Source organism: Castanea sativa, chromosome 12 (genome assembly GCF_040712315.1).
Source record: "Castanea sativa cultivar Marrone di Chiusa Pesio chromosome 12, ASM4071231v1".
NCBI lineage: Eukaryota > Viridiplantae > Streptophyta > Magnoliopsida > Fagales > Fagaceae > Castanea > Castanea sativa.
In genome coordinates this window covers 5264689-5283253 of record NC_134024.1, presented here as the reverse complement: position 1 = coordinate 5283253, position 18565 = coordinate 5264689, and the positions used below count along the sequence as shown (strand labels likewise).

Below are 18565 nucleotides of genomic sequence, written 5' to 3'. Positions count from 1 at the left end.
TGATTGATGTTATCCAAAACTCAATGGATTACACTCTGGAGTTAAGATAAACATTTGAATTTTGAAACCCAAGCATATACGAGCCAGCATATTCTAGAAAGTTGAAATGCAGTCACAACAATCACATACGTACCAAGCTTAAACACCACCTTTTTTTTTTCTTTGAAAAAAGAAAACCAAAATTGAATGTCTAACATGTTATATCACTACAACAAAGTGCATTCTTTTTTTTTTGATACTCCAAATTCTTTTACTATCAAAATAAATAAATAAAGGATTCTTTATAATGATGTTTTCCCAATGGTTGCAAAAAAGGCTGTGAATAGGACGATAACTTTTTGTGGTTCAAAATGGCGTCCGTTTGTTTTCACTTTAAAATCCATTTTATTTCGGTACTTTCATTGAAAATAATTGATAAAAACTAAAATTGGAATAAATTATTTGGACAGCCTTCTAGCTAAATATTATGATAGAAAAACTAAATGCCAACTATATTTTTACAACTAGTCGTTAACACGTTTAATGCACAGGAAAATTTTTACAACTAGTCATTAACCCATGTAATGCACAGAAAAATTCATCAGCTTAAATACAGATTTTTTTTTTTTTTTTTTTTTTTAAGTTTCAACCTATGGAGCTCGCTCCTGATGAAAGTTCTTTATTACCAAACCAAAATACCAATCAGTTTTTGGTATAGGCGAGAATTGAACCTCCAAATCTCTTATTCAACCAGCAGAGACTTTATAAATTTAACTAACTAGAACCCACAAATACATAATATGATTAAAATAACATAAGACGGTGTTAATCAATATCTATATACATATATATATATATATATTTATATTTAAAAGTTGGAGCGTAGTATTTATTTTTGCTACGCTCCTATCAAGCCATTTCAACGGCCACATCATTCACCAATTCTCAACATTCTCTCTCTTATTTTTAATTCTCTTTCTTTCTTATTAATTTCCTAACTTATTGTTATAGTTTCTCTAACTTCTCCTCTCCCTTTTACCTTTTTCATCTCCTCATTACTATCTACCTTAATATTACTTTTCCTATATCCCTTTATCTTCCTTTATTTTTTGCTTTTTTTATTCCTCTCCACTTATTATAAATTTACAATTCTCTTTACATCTTATACATAGTTTTCCCACACACAAAATGTTATTTCTCTATCTCTCTCTTTCTCTCTTTTTCCCCATTTTTGGTGGATTTTTTAAAGTATTTTTATTGCATCTCTACTTTAGGTTGGATGAATTTTTGTATTATTTGAAACTCTACGTTGGGTTGACGTGATTAAGTTTTGTGTTTTTAAGTTGTTATCCTTTTTTTTTTTCCTCTAATTTCATAGATGTTATCATATTGCATTATAAAGATAGTATATAAGAATATTACGTTATTTTATTACATAACATGACTTAGATAATTTGGAGTCTAGTACTATATATATATATATATATATATATATATATATATTACTATATTTATTCCCATATTATTTTCTATAAATTTCTTATTATTCTCACTCACATTCTCTCTTGAAAAGTGGTTATTTTCTTTCTCTTGATTTTTCTTTCTTTCTTGTAACTCTATTTTATATTGATGAATCATTGTGATTTTTAAAACTCTATTTTTGGTTCATACGTTCTGGTATTGTATTTTTTTAGTTTCCAATCACAAGTATTTTAAAAAAAAATAAATGAATAATTGCCTTAAAGATTACATTTGTATATTCATAGCCTTTATGTTTAGAAAGACTTTCATTTAAATTTAGTCTTACCAAAGTGGACAGAAATGCTACATTAATATGGATAAAGAAAAGCATAGCAATAATAAATGTTATGCTTAAGATTTTAGATATTGCGAATTTGAGATTATATATTTTTTTAATTAAATTTGGATTAAAATTAGGTGCTTTCAACCCAAATATGTCTTTTCCCATTATGGAAGTGCATAAAAATAAATCAAAGTAGACCAAAATGAACCGAATTGGATCGAATTGAACAAAGTAGACTAAATGGACTTAATAGAACCGAATAGACCAAATAGGAACAAGATGGACCAAATAAAACCGAAGTGGAAGTAATGGACAGAACGAGATCAAATTGGACAGAAGTGGACCAATTAGGACTACTGTAGACTGAACAAGAGCGAAGTGGAGAGAATGGACTGAAAAGAACCAAAGTGGACAAAATGGACTGAATAGGACCGAAGTCGACTGAATTTCCCAAATAGGACTGAAGTGGGTCAAAGTGTAAAGAATGGACTGAATTTCCCAAATAGGACAGAAGTGGGTCAAAGTGTAAAGAATGGACTGAATAGGACCAAACAGAACTAAAGTAGGTAGAATAGACCGAATAGAACCAAAGTGGATGGAGACCGATGTGGACAGAATAGGACCAATGTGAACTGAATAGAGCCAATGTGGACTGAATGGACGGATGTGGACTGAATAAGAATTAATGAATTGAATTGGACCAAATAGAACTATTGTGGACAGAATGGACTAAATAGGACCAAAATGGACCGAAGAGGACTGATTGGGCCAAATAGAAACAATGTGGACCGAATAAGACTTTTTAATATTTACCATTTTTATTGCACTTTTAGGGCTCATATTTCTAATTTCCAATGTCTATTTTAGTATTTTATTGAATTTTTAACTCAAAACTAAACATTTTAGCCCAAATATAATAAAATTTTATACTCTTCAACGCAAAATTAAGAAAAAAATGAAATTTTGAGCTAAACTTAAAAAGAAAACATACAAAAAGAACTAGTTTAAGGCCCAATTAGTCTAAAATGGACTGAAGGGAGACCGGAATTGATCAAGTGGACTAAATTGGACCAAAGTAGGCCTAACGTATCGAATAAAAATTGTTTTAACTTTTAGATGGAACAAATTATCTTCAAAATTTTTTGGAGAAAACTCTATACAATACGAAAACTTTATTTATTCCCACACATAATGTGGGTATGTAACTATTGTCAATAACTACAACTTGCATGTCTCTCCACTATTTCCTATTTCTATCCAAGTTCAATAACTACATCAAACATCTCTCCCATTGGCCTTCCCCCCACCGTTCTGCTTCTTCCATCATCTTCAAAAAAGAACGGCTGTTGTCAAAGTTATCTTTAAAATGCCTAGGTTTGAATTATGTAGGTTTTGTTGTTAACTTGTCCTTAGTATTTTTTGAGTTTGATAGTTGGACAATAATTTTGGTTTTGAATGGTTATGCTTTGCTTCTGTGACAAAGGTTTTCTGCTCAAGACTTGTGTCGATTTACATGAGCGATGGAACAGTAACGTATGAATCTTAGCCTAAGCAAGGCCCATGTGTGATGCATGAAGGGCATTCAGTTGATGATTCCACAATTCTTTCATGTTTGTAGATATTTGGCATTTTTTTTCTTTTTTTGCCTTCTCCATCGGATTCTCCCTTGGAGGGAGTGGCTCCATTTTTGGTGTGATATGACTCACCTTTCTTAAGTTGATTTCAATGTGCCTTAGGGAGAATTTGATTGTGCCATTGGTAAATTGTTTTTTGTTCCCCCTGTTTCCGTTATGTGACTGTAATTTTTCTGTGGTGAGGCCTAGCCCATTAAAGCTTTGACTTCTCAGTTCAACCACTGTAACTCGTTCCTAAACAATCTGGTCGCAAGTTAGTGCTGTTAGTCATTTACAAAATTTTCATAATGGCGGCACTAGTGAAACAAGTTTCGCAGAGAACTTGCATTTTGAACCTTTATAAGTTTTTATATATGCATATTTAGATTTATAAAAGAAAAACATTTATATATATATATATATATATATATATATATATATATATATATATATATATATAGGTTTGTTTGTCTTAACCGTCAGCAATGATAAATCACTAAACATTTTGTGTTAAATGCCTTTATGCCCTTGTGCTTTTATTTTAGAACATAAACTCTGCTAATGTACCAAATAGCACCCCTTATTTTTTCTTTGACAATGTGGTAAATAGACTTTGGCACAGATGATTTATTTAGATGATTTATTTACGAATCGGCAAAACTACCGAGGCAAAACATCACCGGGTGAATTTAAGATCACCACTCTCAAGAATCCACTATTATCAATCACAAATGATTACAAGTATAGAGAATCTTACCAAACCCTATGGCCTATCCTGAAATACCAACCTACAGTTGAACCCTTACTCCAATACCCAATTGGACTTGTATTGTAGCGGCAATCTCTCCGTTCAATGCACGAAACTCAGTACATGACTAACCAATGATGCAAGGATCACCGTACATGACTAACTCCTTTGCACAAATCCTAGTACGTGACTCACTCACCAACTTGAGGAAGATTGTTGGCTGCAAAGTTCTTTAGTTCATCAACAATAAAGATCAGGAAGCTCTTTCGTTACAAAACCCTAGGCATAAAAACACAGTAGCTTCTACAGAGAGAATGATGAACTAGTCATAATATGCTTGTATTCTCGTTTTCATACACTTTGCATATGTTGTGCATTCTACGACGACCTTTAAAATAAGCCTTATATATGTCTAAGGTTGTGAGAAAAGAAACCCTACACAAATACATAAGCATATGCGTGTAATCGTATCCGAAAAGTCCTGATTTTGTAATTCTTGACAGATACAGCTTGTGTCGAGCTTTAACATTAAATCTCGATAAAAAGGATTCTGTCGAGACTTCGTCGAGTTTTAATGAACATCACTTTCTTCACTTGTTTCTTGGTCGACTTGCATGGCTTCAATGCTTAACTTGAACACTTGTTTCTTAAAGTACTAAAATTATCCTAATTCTACTCAATTACAAATAAAGTGCATTTTGTCAAAAGATTAGCTAATTACATAAATATGTCCTAACAACCCCCATAACTACATCTACAATTTAACCTCTTTTTGCTCCATATCATTAAAAATTTGCAAAGAAGAGGTCTAGTTGCAACAACATAAAAAATTTAGTTGTCTTATTGTTACAATACCAATCTTTATACACTAAACTAGAAAAACTGGGTTCTCATTTGTTACTGTAGTTCATCTTTTTCCAACCTAAAAATATGGACCTCACCTAACACATTTGAAAGGTTAAGTTTTTTCCCATGGTCAAAGACTATCTTCATATGGACGTTGATTGTAGCAGTTACCTAATACACTAGAAGCTTTGAATCCATCTAATTATTGGTTCTACAATATTAATTATCAACCATTCTATTTAATTTTGGCAAACAAAAGCCACACAAACTTTCCACCAAAGTATTAAGTTATTAACAACACCTTGAAATACCAACACGTCCAATCAGTTGCATACAAGACATGGTGTGTTCAATTAGTTCAGAGCTTGATCAATTGTGAACAGAGATGAGCGATGAAGTACATTGTAAGAACAAAGTACAGGTTTAGTACGCATACTAATTCAAACTATTGGTTGTGCCGTAGTAACGTAGAATTGTAATATTTTCTCATTGAACTGGTCTTATTCGTTGAAACTTTAAGGCACAGGGTAGTAGTTAAAGAATAATTTGGCAATCAAAAAGAATTGGTAATAATCGAAGACTGAACAAGTCTATATATCATTCACGTATGGAAAACCATAGACCTATTCAATGTGTCTTATCTATAAATAGACATGCTTTCCATGCAACATTTCTCATCCCTCATCCGAAGCAAAAATATATAGAACAGAAGATAGAGTAAGCCTGAAATATGAGGAAAGCTTACATTGTAACTGTTGCCCTCTTCGCATTGGCATTCTCTCTTGCCTCTGCCTCTGACCCTGATCCCCTGCAGGACTTCTGTGTTGCACTTAAGGACTACTCGGACTACTCCAAATCAGCGGGTACAAACTTTTCTTTTTCTTTTTTCAAGATTCTGCATTATTTTTCTCATGTGAAGGATCTACACTAACCAGAATATTAATGGAAGAAATATTATTAGCTACCTAGCCTTTTTATTTTCTGAATCAAAGTCTTAGGCATTCTTTTGAAAGTGTCCATAACAAAAATTCATTTATGCAGTATTTGTTAATGGAAAGTTCTGCAAGGATCCAAAGCTTGTCAAAGCTGAAGATTTCTTCTTCGAGGGATTGGACATTGCTGGGAACACAGATAATAAAGTTGGGTCAAACGTCACTACCGTGAATGTAGACACATTACCAGGCCTCAATACTCTTGGCATATCCCTGGCTCGAATTGACTTTGCACCATATGGAGAAAATCCTCCCCATACTCACCCTCGCGGCACTGAAATTCTAGTAGTCTTGGAGGGTACTCTCTTCGTTGGTTTTGTAACATCCAACCCAGATAATCGTCTCTTCACCAAAACTCTAAATAAGGGGGATGTGTTTGTCTTTCCAATTGGTCTCATTCACTTCCAATTCAATGTGGGAAAAACTAATGCAATTGCCATTTCTGGTTTAAGCAGCCAAAATGCAGGCGTAATCACAATAGCAGATGCTGTCTTTGGATCCAATCCTCCTATTAATCCTAATGTTCTCACCAAGGCCTTCCAACTCGACAAAAATGTGGTTGAAGAGCTTCAAAAAGAATTTGGAGGTGATAATTAGAAAAAAATTGTTTGCCATTGCCTTGAAGCACTAGTCATTTTGCTATGTCTATCTCCTTGCAATCATAACTAGAATAAAATAAAGCAATTGCTTATGTAACTCATTTTAAATTTAGAGGGTTTCGGATATAATAAAAGAATGTTGGGTTAAGTAACTCTTCCTCATTTGTCTATTTTTCTATTAATTTATGCAGTAAAACCATTACTTACTAAATTTAAAAAAAGGAAAAAAATTGCATAATGTATTAAGCTATAGTTTATTTAAGTTAGACTGAAGCTCAACTACAGTTAAATGAAAAAAGGCTACCAAAAAAACAGGTACAGTTACATAAATTGAATGCATCCATTTTCAGCTCATATGTTGTATCCCAAGCTAGCTTTGCAGTGACGACTCCAGAAATTTTGTTTAGGGTGGTCATTAAGAAATTTTAATTAAACAAAATTTAAATAAAATAAAACTTGAATATATTGACATAAATAAACAGTAGCATATACATAAAGTTTTAAAATTTCTTTCTACAAGTTTTTCATATTTTGAAATTGTTGCCTGATAGCTTCATTATTAATGCTATCAGCCACATCTTTTTCAATATAAACAACCAAGTAATCATTAAACTACTGATTTCCCTTTCAATTACCAACATATTGCCTAAATAAGTAACAATATAAACAAAATGCATCATCTTTTTTTATGATATGTTCCAACCAATATTTTGTATTCTTTAAACTAATTAGGATTAAATCAATGCAATGCTCCACTAGTTTCTTTTTTAGGGAAATCATGGCTAAGAGTTTGACAAGAACATCTTTGTAAATATGCTCATTTTATTTTCTCTCAATCATTAGGATGAAAATATGAGATTTTTTTCTCATAGCCTAGGATCTAAAAGAAGATTATTCAAGTGAATACGAATTTGCTTAGAAGAAAATTTTTACCATAAACGTGATTTCCTTATAAGAAATTTGTCCATAATGCTAACAAAAAAATAAAGGGTAAGCTACAAGTTCATTCATCATATTTAACTTCGGCATTAAACCATTACATTAATCGTGTTCAATAGAGTATTGAGGGATTATTTTAGTGCATATGTGTATGGTACGTGGCACTAGTGAAACAAGTTTGGCAGGAGAACTTGCATTTTGAACCTTTATGAGTTTGGAGACCAACCAAATCTATCACTTTCTTTATCTCTTTTTTTCTTCTATCCTTTTTGGCATAAAATGAATTAAAAATAGTGTAAGTTGAGAGTAATCAAAGCATTAACAATCAGATTTAATTTCATTAAATCAGATTTGCAATATAAACAAAGCTGACCACAAACTCAAGCCGAACTGAAATCTATTATCCGCATGGTGAGAGCTTGCGGGTCCTTTACGTTGGTATGTAGTATGTCGTCAACTTCATGTTGATTGATGTTATCCAAAACTAAATGGATTACACTCTGAAGCTAAGATAGACATTTGAAAATTGAAATCTGGTCATATTCTTGAAATGCAGTCACAACAATCACATTCGTACCAAGCTTAAACTCCACCTTTTTTTTTTTCCTTTAGAAAAAGAAAACCAAAATTGAATTTCTAACATGTTATATCACTACAACAAAGTGCATTCTTTTTCTTTTTGATAAGCCAAATTCTTTTATTATCAAAATAAATAAATAAATAAATAAAGGATTCTTTATAATGATGTTTTCCCAATGGTTGTGAATAGGAGGATGATGATGCCGAAAAAATCACCAATAAGTTGCAAGCACTCTCCAACTCGAGTCAACACCTGCAAAGAGAAAACAAAGAGACCTAAAAGAGAGCACCGGTGTGGTGCCGGCCAAAAACCCTCCGAAGGTCAAGTTAGAATTTCTTTACAACCCTAGAGTGTTAGAGTTGAGTCAATTGTGCGTACCTTGATATCTAGGGTTTCTGAGGTATTTATATTGGCGTAGAATTGCCTTTCCTTTTAGGATACAACTTCCTTCTAGAGTTCTTTTCCATGTAGGGGTCTTCTCAAACGTGTGATGCAAGAAGTTCAAGTGTACACGCTTGCGTGGAGATAAAGCAAAAGTCGATTCAACCTCATGCAATTCATTTAAAAGTAACGACTTTAAAACAAATAAATAATTGCTCTAAAGATTACGTTTATATATTCATAGCCTTTATGTTTGGAAAGACTTTCACTTAAATTTAGCCGTACCAAAGTGGACGGAAATGATACAATAAAGTGGATCAACAAAAGTGTAGCAACAATATTAAATGTTATGTTTAAAATTTTAGATATTACGAGTTTGAGATTATATATATTTTTAATAAATTTGGATTTAGATTAGGTGCTTTCAACCCAAATATGTCTTTTCCCATTATGTAAGTGCACAAAAATATATCGAAGTGGACCAAAATGAACCAAATGGACCAAATTTGAGCAAATGGAGCAAAGTGGACCATATGGACTTAATAGAATCAAATGGACCGAATAGGAACAAGATGAACCAAAGTGGACATAATAGACTGAACCTGGACCAAATCGGACCGAAGTGGACCATATAGGACTAATGTAGTCTGAATAGGACTGAAGTGCACAAAATGGACCGAATAGAACTAAAGTGGACAAAATGAACTGAATAGGACCAACGTAGACCGAATAGCCTAAATAGGACTGAAGTAGATCAAAGTGGATAGAATAGACCGAATAGGACCAATGTGGACCAAATAGGATTAAATAGATCCAAAGTAGGCAGAATGGACCAAACAAGACTAAAGTGAACAGAATGGAGCGTATAAGACCGAAGTGGACAGAATAGGACCAATGTGGACCGAATAGAGCCAATGTGGACTGAACTAACCGACATGAACTGAGTAAGACTGAATGGATCGAATTGGACCAAGTAGAACTACAGTGGGCAGAATGGACTAAATAGGACCAAAGGGTACTGATTGGACCAAATAGGAAAAATGTGGACCGAATAAGACTTTTGAATATTTATCATTTTTATTGCATTTTTAGGGTTCATATTTCCAAACTAGAAAGACTGGGTTCTAAGTTGTTACTCTTGTTCATGTTTTTCCAACATAAAAATATGGACCTAACACATTTGAAAGGTTATTAAGGTGCTTCCCATTGACAAAGTCTATTTGCATATGGACGTTGATAGCAAGTTACCTAATAGGCTAACACACTAGAAGCTTTGAATCCATCTAATTATTGGTCCTACAATAGTAATTATCAACTATTCTATTTAATTTAGGCAAACAAAGGTCACACAGAAACCTCCACCAAAGTATTTAATTATTAACAACCCCATGAAATACAGACACATCGAATACGAGACATGGTGTGTTCAATTAGTTCAGAGCTAGATCAATTGTGGAAAAAGATGAGCGATGAAGTACATTGTAAGAATCAAAAACAGGTTTAGTACACATAGTTGTTAAGATTGGTTGTGCCGTAGTAACATAGAATTGTAATATTATCCCATTGAACTGGTCTTATTTGTTGAAAATTTAAGGCATGGGGAAGTAGGTAAAGAATAATTTGGCAATCAAAAAGAAAATTGGTAATAATGGAAGACTGAACAAGTCTATATATCATTCACTTATGGAAAACCATAGACCTATTCAATGTGTCTTATCTATAAATAGACATGCTTTCCATGCAACATTTCTCATCCCTCACCCGAAGCAAAAATATATAGAACAGAAGATAGAGTAAGCCTGAAATATGAGGAAAGCTTACATTGTAACTGTTGCCCTCTTCGCTTTGGCATTCTCTCTTGCCTCTGCCTCTGATCCCGATCCCCTGCAGGACTTTTGTGTTGCACTTAAGGACTACTCCGACTCCAAATCAGCCGGTACATTTCTTTTTCATTTTCAAGTTTTGGCATTATTTTTGTCATGTGATGAATCTACACTAACCAGAATATTAATGGAAGAAATATTATTAGCTACCTGGCCTTTTTTTTTTTTTTCTGAATCGAAGTCTTAGGCATTCTCGTAAAATAATAAACAAATTCTTTATTATAGATAATTGCAGGTATTTGATGAAACCTTCAATTGTAGCATATGGAATCATTAATTGTGAAAATTTTAATATTATGATAATGTATGAGCAAAACTCAATTGATTATTGTTAAAAGATGATAATATTCATCATCATTTTAAAAGTTTTTAAGGAGTGGATATTGTTTTTTACTTTTAGCAAGTAGATTCTAAAAACCTCGTTAGTGTCCATAACAAAAATTCATTTATGCAGTATTCGTTAATGGAAAGTTCTGCAAGGATCCAAAGCTTGTCAAAGCTGAAGATTTCTTCTTCGAGGGATTGAACATTGCTGGGAACACAGATAATAAAGTTGGGTCAAATGTCACTACCGTGAATGTAGACACATTACCAGGCCTCAATACTCTTGGCATATCCCTGGCTCGAATCGACTTTGCACCATATGGAGAAAATCCGCCCCATACTCACCCTCGTGGCACCGAAATTCTAGTAGTTGTGGAGGGTACTCTCTTCGTTGGTTTTGTAACATCCAACCCAGAGAATCGCCTCTTCACCAAAACTCTAAATAAGGGGGATGTGTTTGTCTTTCCAATTGGTCTCATTCACTTCCAATTAAACGTGGGAAAAACTAATGCAATTGCCATTTCTGGTTTAAGCAGCCAAAATGCAGGCGTAATCACAATAGCAGATGCTGTCTTTGGATCCGATCCTCCAATTAATCCTGATGTTCTCACCAAGGCCTTCCAACTCGACAAAAATGTGGTTGAAGAGCTTCAAAAAGAATTTGGAGGTGATAATTAGAAAAAAATTGTTTGCCAGTGCCTTGAAGCACTAGTCATTTTGCTATGTCTATCTCCTTGCAATCATAACTAGAATAAAATAAAACAATTGCTTATGTAACTCATTTTAAATTTAGAGGGTTTCGGATATAATAAAAGAATGTTGGGTTAAGTAACTCTTCCTCATTTGTCTATTTTTCTATTAATTTATGCAGTAAAACCATTACTTACTAAATTTAAAAAAAGGAAAAAAAAATTGCATAATGTATTAAGCTATAGTTTATTTAAGTTAGACTGAAGCTCAACTACAGTTAAATGAAAAAAGGCTACCAAAAAAACAGGTACAGTTACATAAATTGAATGCATCCATTTTCAGCTCATATGTTGTATCCCAAGCTAGCTTTGCAGTGACGACTCCAGAAATTTTGTTTAGGGTGGTCATTAAGAAATTTTAATTAAACAAAATTTAAATAAAATAAAACTTGAATATATTGACATAAATAAACAGTAGCATATACATAAAGTTTTAAAATTTCTTTCTACAAGTTTTTCATATTTTGAAATTGTTGCCTGATAGCTTCATTATTAATGCTATCAGCCACATCTTTTTCAATATAAACAACCAAGTAATCATTAAACTACTGATTTCCCTTTCAATTACCAACATATTGCCTAAATAAGTAACAATATAAACAAAATGCATCATCTTTTTTTATGATATGTTCCAACCAATATTTTGTATTCTTTAAACTAATTAGGATTAAATCAATGCAATGCTCCACTAGTTTCTTTTTTAGGGAAATCATGGCTAAGAGTTTGACAAGAACATCTTTGTAAATATGCTCATTTTATTTTCTCTCAATCATTAGGATGAAAATATGATATTTTTTCTCATAGCCTAGGATCTAAAAGAAGATTATTCAAGTGAATACGAATTTGCTTAGAAGAAAATTTTTACCATAAAAGTGATTTCCTTATAAGAAATTTGTCCATAATGCTAACAAAAAAATAAAGGGTAAGCTACAAGTTCATTCATCATATTTAACTTCGGCATTAAACCATTACATTAATCGTGTTCAATAAAGTATTGAGGTATTATTTTAGTGCATATGTGTATGGTACGTGGCACTAGTGAAACAAGTTTGGCAGGAGAACTTGCATTTTGAACCTTTATGAGTTTGGAGACCAACCAAATCTATCACTTTCTTTATCTCTTTATTTTCTTCTATCCTTTTTGGCATAAAATGAATTAAAAATAGTGTAAGTTGAGAGTAATCAAAGCATTAACAATCAGATTTAATTTCATTAAATCAGATTTGCAATATAAACAAAGCTGACCACAAACTCAAGCTGAACTGAAATCTATTATCCGCATGGTGAGAGCTTGCGAGTCCTTTACGTTGGTATGTAGTATGTCGTCAACTTCATGTTGATTGATGTTATCCAAAACTAAATGGATTACACTCTGAAGTTAAGATAGACATTTGAAAATTGAAATCTGGTCATATTCTTGAAATGCAGTCACAACAATCACATTCGTACCAAGCTTAAACTCCACCTTTATTTTTTCCTTTAGAAAAAGAAAACCAAAATTGAATTTCTAACATGTTATATCACTACAACAAAGTGCATTCTTTTTCTTTTTGATAAGCCAAATTCTTTTATTATCAAAATAAATAAATAAATAAATAAATAAAGGATTCTTTATAATGATGTTTTCCCAATGGTTGTGAATAGGAGGATGATGATGCCGAAAAAATCACCAATAACTTGCAAGCACTCTCCAACTCGAGTCAACACCTGCAAAGAGAAAACAAAGAGACCTAAAAGAGAGCACCGGTGTGGTGCCAGCCAAAAACCCTCCGAAGGTCAAGTTAGAATTTTTTTACAACCCTAAAGTGCCAGAGTTGAGTCAATTGTGCGTACCTTGATATCTAGGGTTTCTGAGGTATTTATATTGGCGTAGAATTGCCTTTCCTTTTAGGATACAACTTCCTTCTAGAGTTCTTTTCCATGTGGGGGTCTTCTCAAACGTGTGATGCAAGAAGTTCAAGTGTACACGCTTGCGTGGAGATAAAGCAAAAGTCGATTCAAACATATCAAGCGCCATACAACGAAGAGTTTGTAACTAATTGATATATGACGGATACTCAATAAAATTCAACCGTCTTGTTCGCGTCAACTACGATGTCAATCCGTCTTCTTCCTCTCCGTCCATTCAAGTTCAACACGTCTCCTATTTTTATCCCTTTCAGTTGCCCCCTTCAATCCTTGGATCCGTCTTTGAAACATGACGGATCCATGGAATGATCCATAAAGCAGTATATTGAGATAGGACGGTCCTAGTGTACCATGACGGTGGACACGTGGCCTGTATTTTTGGCGAAGGACACGTGGTCCTTATGGATTGGCAGTTTCCCTAAAACAAGGCGTCGCTTCATATTCCGTGCCCCTCATTCTATAAAAGCCTTCCATTTCTCCCTTCATTTTCTCTTCCTATCAAAAATTTGTGAGCAAAGCGCCACCGTCATTGCTACCGTGCATTCTTGTCGTCCAGCTATTATATCCGTCGTCTCGCATTGGAAACCATCTTGATCCGGTATGTACTCCAAGCCCTTCTCCCTTCTTTTTTCTTTATTTTATTGTTTATGTATATATATATATGCATTTTAGACCCGTCAGCGTCTTAAGTTATACCGTCATAAATGTAGGTCATGTCTAGTGCGTCAAGTAATCAGTCGTTTGTCCGCGATGGGGCGGGCTACGATGAAAGATTCCCGTCAGGTCCAAGAGATCCTGACACTTCAAGTGAAGAAAGGAATCCGTCCAGTACCTCTTCTTCCCTAGACGAAGGTCTGGAGACGGATAGTTCAGAGTTATCGAGTAGTGATTTAGATGGTGTGGATCCCCCCGTTCAATCTACGATTGGACCGGACGGTCTGAGAGAGTTCGTCTTGCTACCCCTTTGGACGGTAAATGATTTTAGGTCCACAATCACCGAATCCCACCTCAGAACACTTAGAACCAAGTATCCGATACCAGATAACATCCGTCTATGTCTTCCCCAAAAGTCCGAAAAATGTTACTACAGGGGAGTCGACGGTGTGGGGATCTATGAGCAAGCCTTAAAGGCGGGGCTCAGATTTCCATTGAGTTCTCTCCACCGTCATCTTCTTCAATATCTCGGACTATCCGTCACCCAGATCTCCCCAAACGCCTGGAGAGTATTCATTGGGGTAGAAGTTTTGTATGGGGCAATGTCTGACGGTGCTCGAAGGCTGACGGTGGAAGAATTCTTCCACTGTTATCGTCCGACAGAGATCGTCAAGTCAAAAGGGATGTACAGTTTTGTTGCTAGAAGCCCATTGTTGAGGCTCGTCAGTGATACACCGGACTCAAATAGAGACTGAAAGAGGCGGTACTTCTTTTTGGAGGGGGACGAATGGATGTGTCGTCCAGGGGATAGAACATACATGCCCGTCGACACTACATGGGGCATAATGCCTCCGTCGGGTATGCCATTGCTTTTGTTTCCGTCAAATTGATCTTTGGAAGCTATTTTATTTTTTTAAGGTCTAACCGTCTTTTTTGCAGCTCGGGACCGTCCACAAGTTGACTTAGAGCAGTGGAGTTTTCTGGAGAAAATTTTCAACAAGACGAAACTGCAAGAGAGGACGTGGGCATAACTCGTCACCCTCGATACGCTACATTGGTATTGTGACGGACCCGAACCTTCATCTTCCGCCCGTCGCTACGACAACAGAGTTCAAAAACGTAAGTCCGTCGCAACCATCTCCGTCTTCTTTAAGTGTATTTTTAACTTTGCCTTTCACATCCGTCTTTGATCTACAGAGATGGACGCTGCCAAGAGGAGGGCCTTCATCAAACAACAGGCAGCGAAGAAAAAGCAGGAGGTGGGTCAAACAAAGGGGACGGCTCCACCTGTTCCGTCAAAACGGACTCAACCAGAAAAAGCGGGCCGTCCTCCAAAGAAACAAAAGTCCACACCAGAGCCCGTCGTGGCATTGGAAGCTGAGAAAACACCCGTCAAGCATGGAAAGGGCAAAGGCTTGATGAAGGGTCCCGTTCCTACCGGGGAGAAACCACCCGTTCTCTTTCGGGAAGACTCAAGTTATGCCCTTGAAAAGCTTTCGTCTATCCTGACAGCTGACGATTACGAGGACCTCGGCAACCATGCGACGAAGCGATGGGAGAGACGGGCCTCTTCACCATTGCACAGGTAACTTTGAATCCGTCCTCTAGTTCTGTTAAGTTCTTTCTCACCCGTCATTAACATAACGTTGTATTTTGCTTCCAGGCCATGCTGATGATGAAAGGGTTATTTGGCCGTTGTCTCAATCACGAGACAACCATGAACCGTCTGAGAAAGAAGAACAAGACGATGGAGGATGAGCTTCACGAGCTGAAGACCTACAAGATCAACATGGACAGAAAGCTCAAATGCTCGAAGCAGGTCAGAGGTGAGGTGGAAAAGGAGAATGAGCACTTGCGCGAAATTTTGAAGGACAAGGAGAAGGAGTTGACGGGGACAAAGACTAAACTCCATAATGCGAAAGAGATAGCCGTCCAGGAATATCGTGACTCTGACCTCCTTCTAACAGAGCTTGGGAGCTCCTTTGCTGACGGATTCGACGACACCATCCGTCAGGTGAAGTCGTCGTATCCTGATCTGGACGTATCCCACATTTCAATTGAAGCTCAAGGGCAAACACTTGCACAATCCGTCCGGTCAAAAAGCACCGACGAAGTGTTTGCCATCACTGCTCCAGCTGAAGAAGGTCAAGCTCTTCCTCCTAGTCAACCAGACGACGGTCAGATGATTGAGAACTCTTTGCCGAAGAATGAGTAGTACTATGTTTTTTTTTTTTTTGTAAAAATTCTTACCGTTGTAAGCGAACTTGTTGAACCGTCGTTTGTAATCATACAATTTAACTTTTCGAATCTTTTATTGCCTATTTGCTTGCTTATTCTCAATCACACATTATATGTACGTTAATCCCGTCTACTGTGAGGAAATTTAGATGTCCGTCCTTTATTTGGGCTAGACTTTCATATGTATTTTCGAGACCCGTCTACTTTGTGAACCAGGTTTTTATCCTTTTGGAATGATCCGTCCATTTTGTGGACCAGGTTTTTATCCCTTTGGGATGATCCGTCCACTTTGCGGACTTGTAGGTTTTTATCCCTTTGGGATGATCCGTCCATTTTGCGAACTTGTGGGTTTTTATCCCTTTGGGATGATCCATCCACTTTGTGGACTTGTGGGTCTTTATCCCTTTGGGATGATCCGTCCACTTTGTGGACTTGTGGGTTTTTATCCCTTTGGGATGATCCGTCCACTTTGTGGACTTGTAGGTTTTTATCCCTTTGGGATGATCCGTCCACTTTGTGGACATGTAGGTTTTTCATCCTTTGGATGATCCGTCCACTTTGTGGACTTGTAGCATTTCCCATTTTGTGTACTTGTAGCATTTCCATCCTTTGGATGATCCGTCCACTTTGTGGACTTGTAGAATTTCAACACCATGCATTTCATATTTTCCAAATAAAAATTCCTCTCATTATATCAGTTCAACAGACCATATTGCTAATGGAAAAGAAAACTTGGGTTCTAATAAGTAAAAACTATGACTATTTAAAATTAAACTGAAAATAAGGCGGTAGACATTGTCTTATGCCTGCTGCACTACTAGTAGTACTTTTTCAGGTGCTCCGTGTTCCAGGGATGGCCCAATCTCCTTCCGTCTAACGTCTCCAAGTAGTACGTTCCTTTCCTATGCCATGAGATAATTCTGTACGGGCCTTCCCAATTAGGACCCAGCTTTCCCAAGGATGCATCCTTCGTAGCGCCAAGCACTTTTCGTAATACCAGATCTCCCACCTGGAAGTCCCGGTGTCGGACCTTGGAGTTGTAGTGTTTTGCCATCATGTCTTGGTACCGCGCCAGTCTCTGTGCTGCTGCTGCCCTGACCTCATCTATAAGGTCAAGCTCTAGACGCAATGCTTCATTATTCTTGCTTCCGTCATAGCTTTCCACGCGGTAGCTTGTTAATCCCACTTTTGCCGGTATGAGGGCCTCCGTACCGTACGCCAATCGAAACGGTGTCTCTCCTGTTGGCGTTCTTGCCGTTGTCCTGTACGCCCATAGAACACTTGGTAGTTCGTCCGGCCATATGCCCTTTGCCCCCTTGAGCCGGGTCTTGATAATCTTTAACAAGGACCGGTTCGTGACTTCAACCTGTCCGTTGGCCTGTGGGTGGGCGGGTGACGAGTAGTGATTTTTGATTCCCAGCTGAGAACAGAAGTCCCGGAATGCATCGTTGTCGAATTGCTTCCCGTTATTTGAAACGAGCACTCTTGGAATCCCATATCTGCAAATTATACTTCTCCATACAAAGCTGCAAATGTTTTTCTCCTTGATAGTAGCGAGAGCTTCTGCCTCCACCCATTTGGTGAAGTAGTCAATACCAACCACCAAGAACTTCAGTTGTCTTGCTGCTATTGGGAATGGACCCATGATGTCCAATCCCCACTGTGCGAACGGCCATGGAGCCGTCATAGGTGTGAGTTCCTCCATTGGCCGTTTAATGAGATTGCCAAACCGTTGACACTTGTCACAGGCTCTGACGTACATATGGGCGTCCTTTTACATTGTTGGCCAGTAATATCCCGTTCGGAGTAGCTTGTGCACCAGAGACCTTGATCCAGAATGGTTCCCACAAATTCCTTCATGAACCTCCCTCATCACGTAGTCTGCTTCCTCACGACCAAGGCATCTTAGGTATGGTCGGGAGAATCCTCTTTTGTAGAGGACGTCTTTAATCAGGATGAACCGGGCAGCCTTAACCTTCAATTTCCTTGCGTCTTCTTTGCTATCTGGCAGCTTGCCGCTTTTGAGGTACGTCATAATTGGAACCGTCCAATCGTCTTTAGCGCTTACTTCCTGCATTCTAACGTTGTCTAATAGCGATGAATGTTGGATGAAGGACAATACCTGTTCTGGGACGATCATAGGTTCAGTCGAAGCAGCCTTTGCGAGTCGATCCGCCTCTTGGTTCTCTTCTCTTGGGATCTGAACTATCGTGAATTGAAGGTCACTCGTTCGACCCTTCACTTCCCCGAGGTACCTTCTCATTCGTTCATTCCTACAATCATAGCTCCCATTAACTTGACTGGCTACGATTTGAGAATCGGAGTAGA

The 18565-nt window shown here is 36.6% G+C and overlaps 2 protein-coding genes across 2 annotated transcripts; both read left to right on the top strand.

Moving 5' to 3' along the window:
* Positions 1-5645: 5645 nt before the first annotated feature.
* LOC142619026 (germin-like protein subfamily 1 member 14) lies at positions 5646-6745 on the top strand. Its single transcript, XM_075792097.1, has 2 exons — positions 5646-5853; positions 6032-6745. Exons 1-2 carry the CDS (start codon positions 5721-5723, stop codon positions 6577-6579), a joined length of 681 nt encoding a protein of 226 aa, XP_075648212.1. The 5' UTR covers positions 5646-5720; the 3' UTR covers positions 6580-6745.
* Positions 6746-10210: 3465 nt separating this feature from the next.
* LOC142618959 (germin-like protein subfamily 1 member 14) lies at positions 10211-11495 on the top strand. Its single transcript, XM_075792029.1, has 2 exons — positions 10211-10417; positions 10819-11495. The coding sequence occupies exons 1-2, from the start codon at positions 10288-10290 to the stop codon at positions 11364-11366; spliced, it is 678 nt and encodes a 225-aa protein (XP_075648144.1). The 5' UTR covers positions 10211-10287; the 3' UTR covers positions 11367-11495.
* The last annotated feature ends 7070 nt before the right edge of the window (positions 11496-18565 follow it).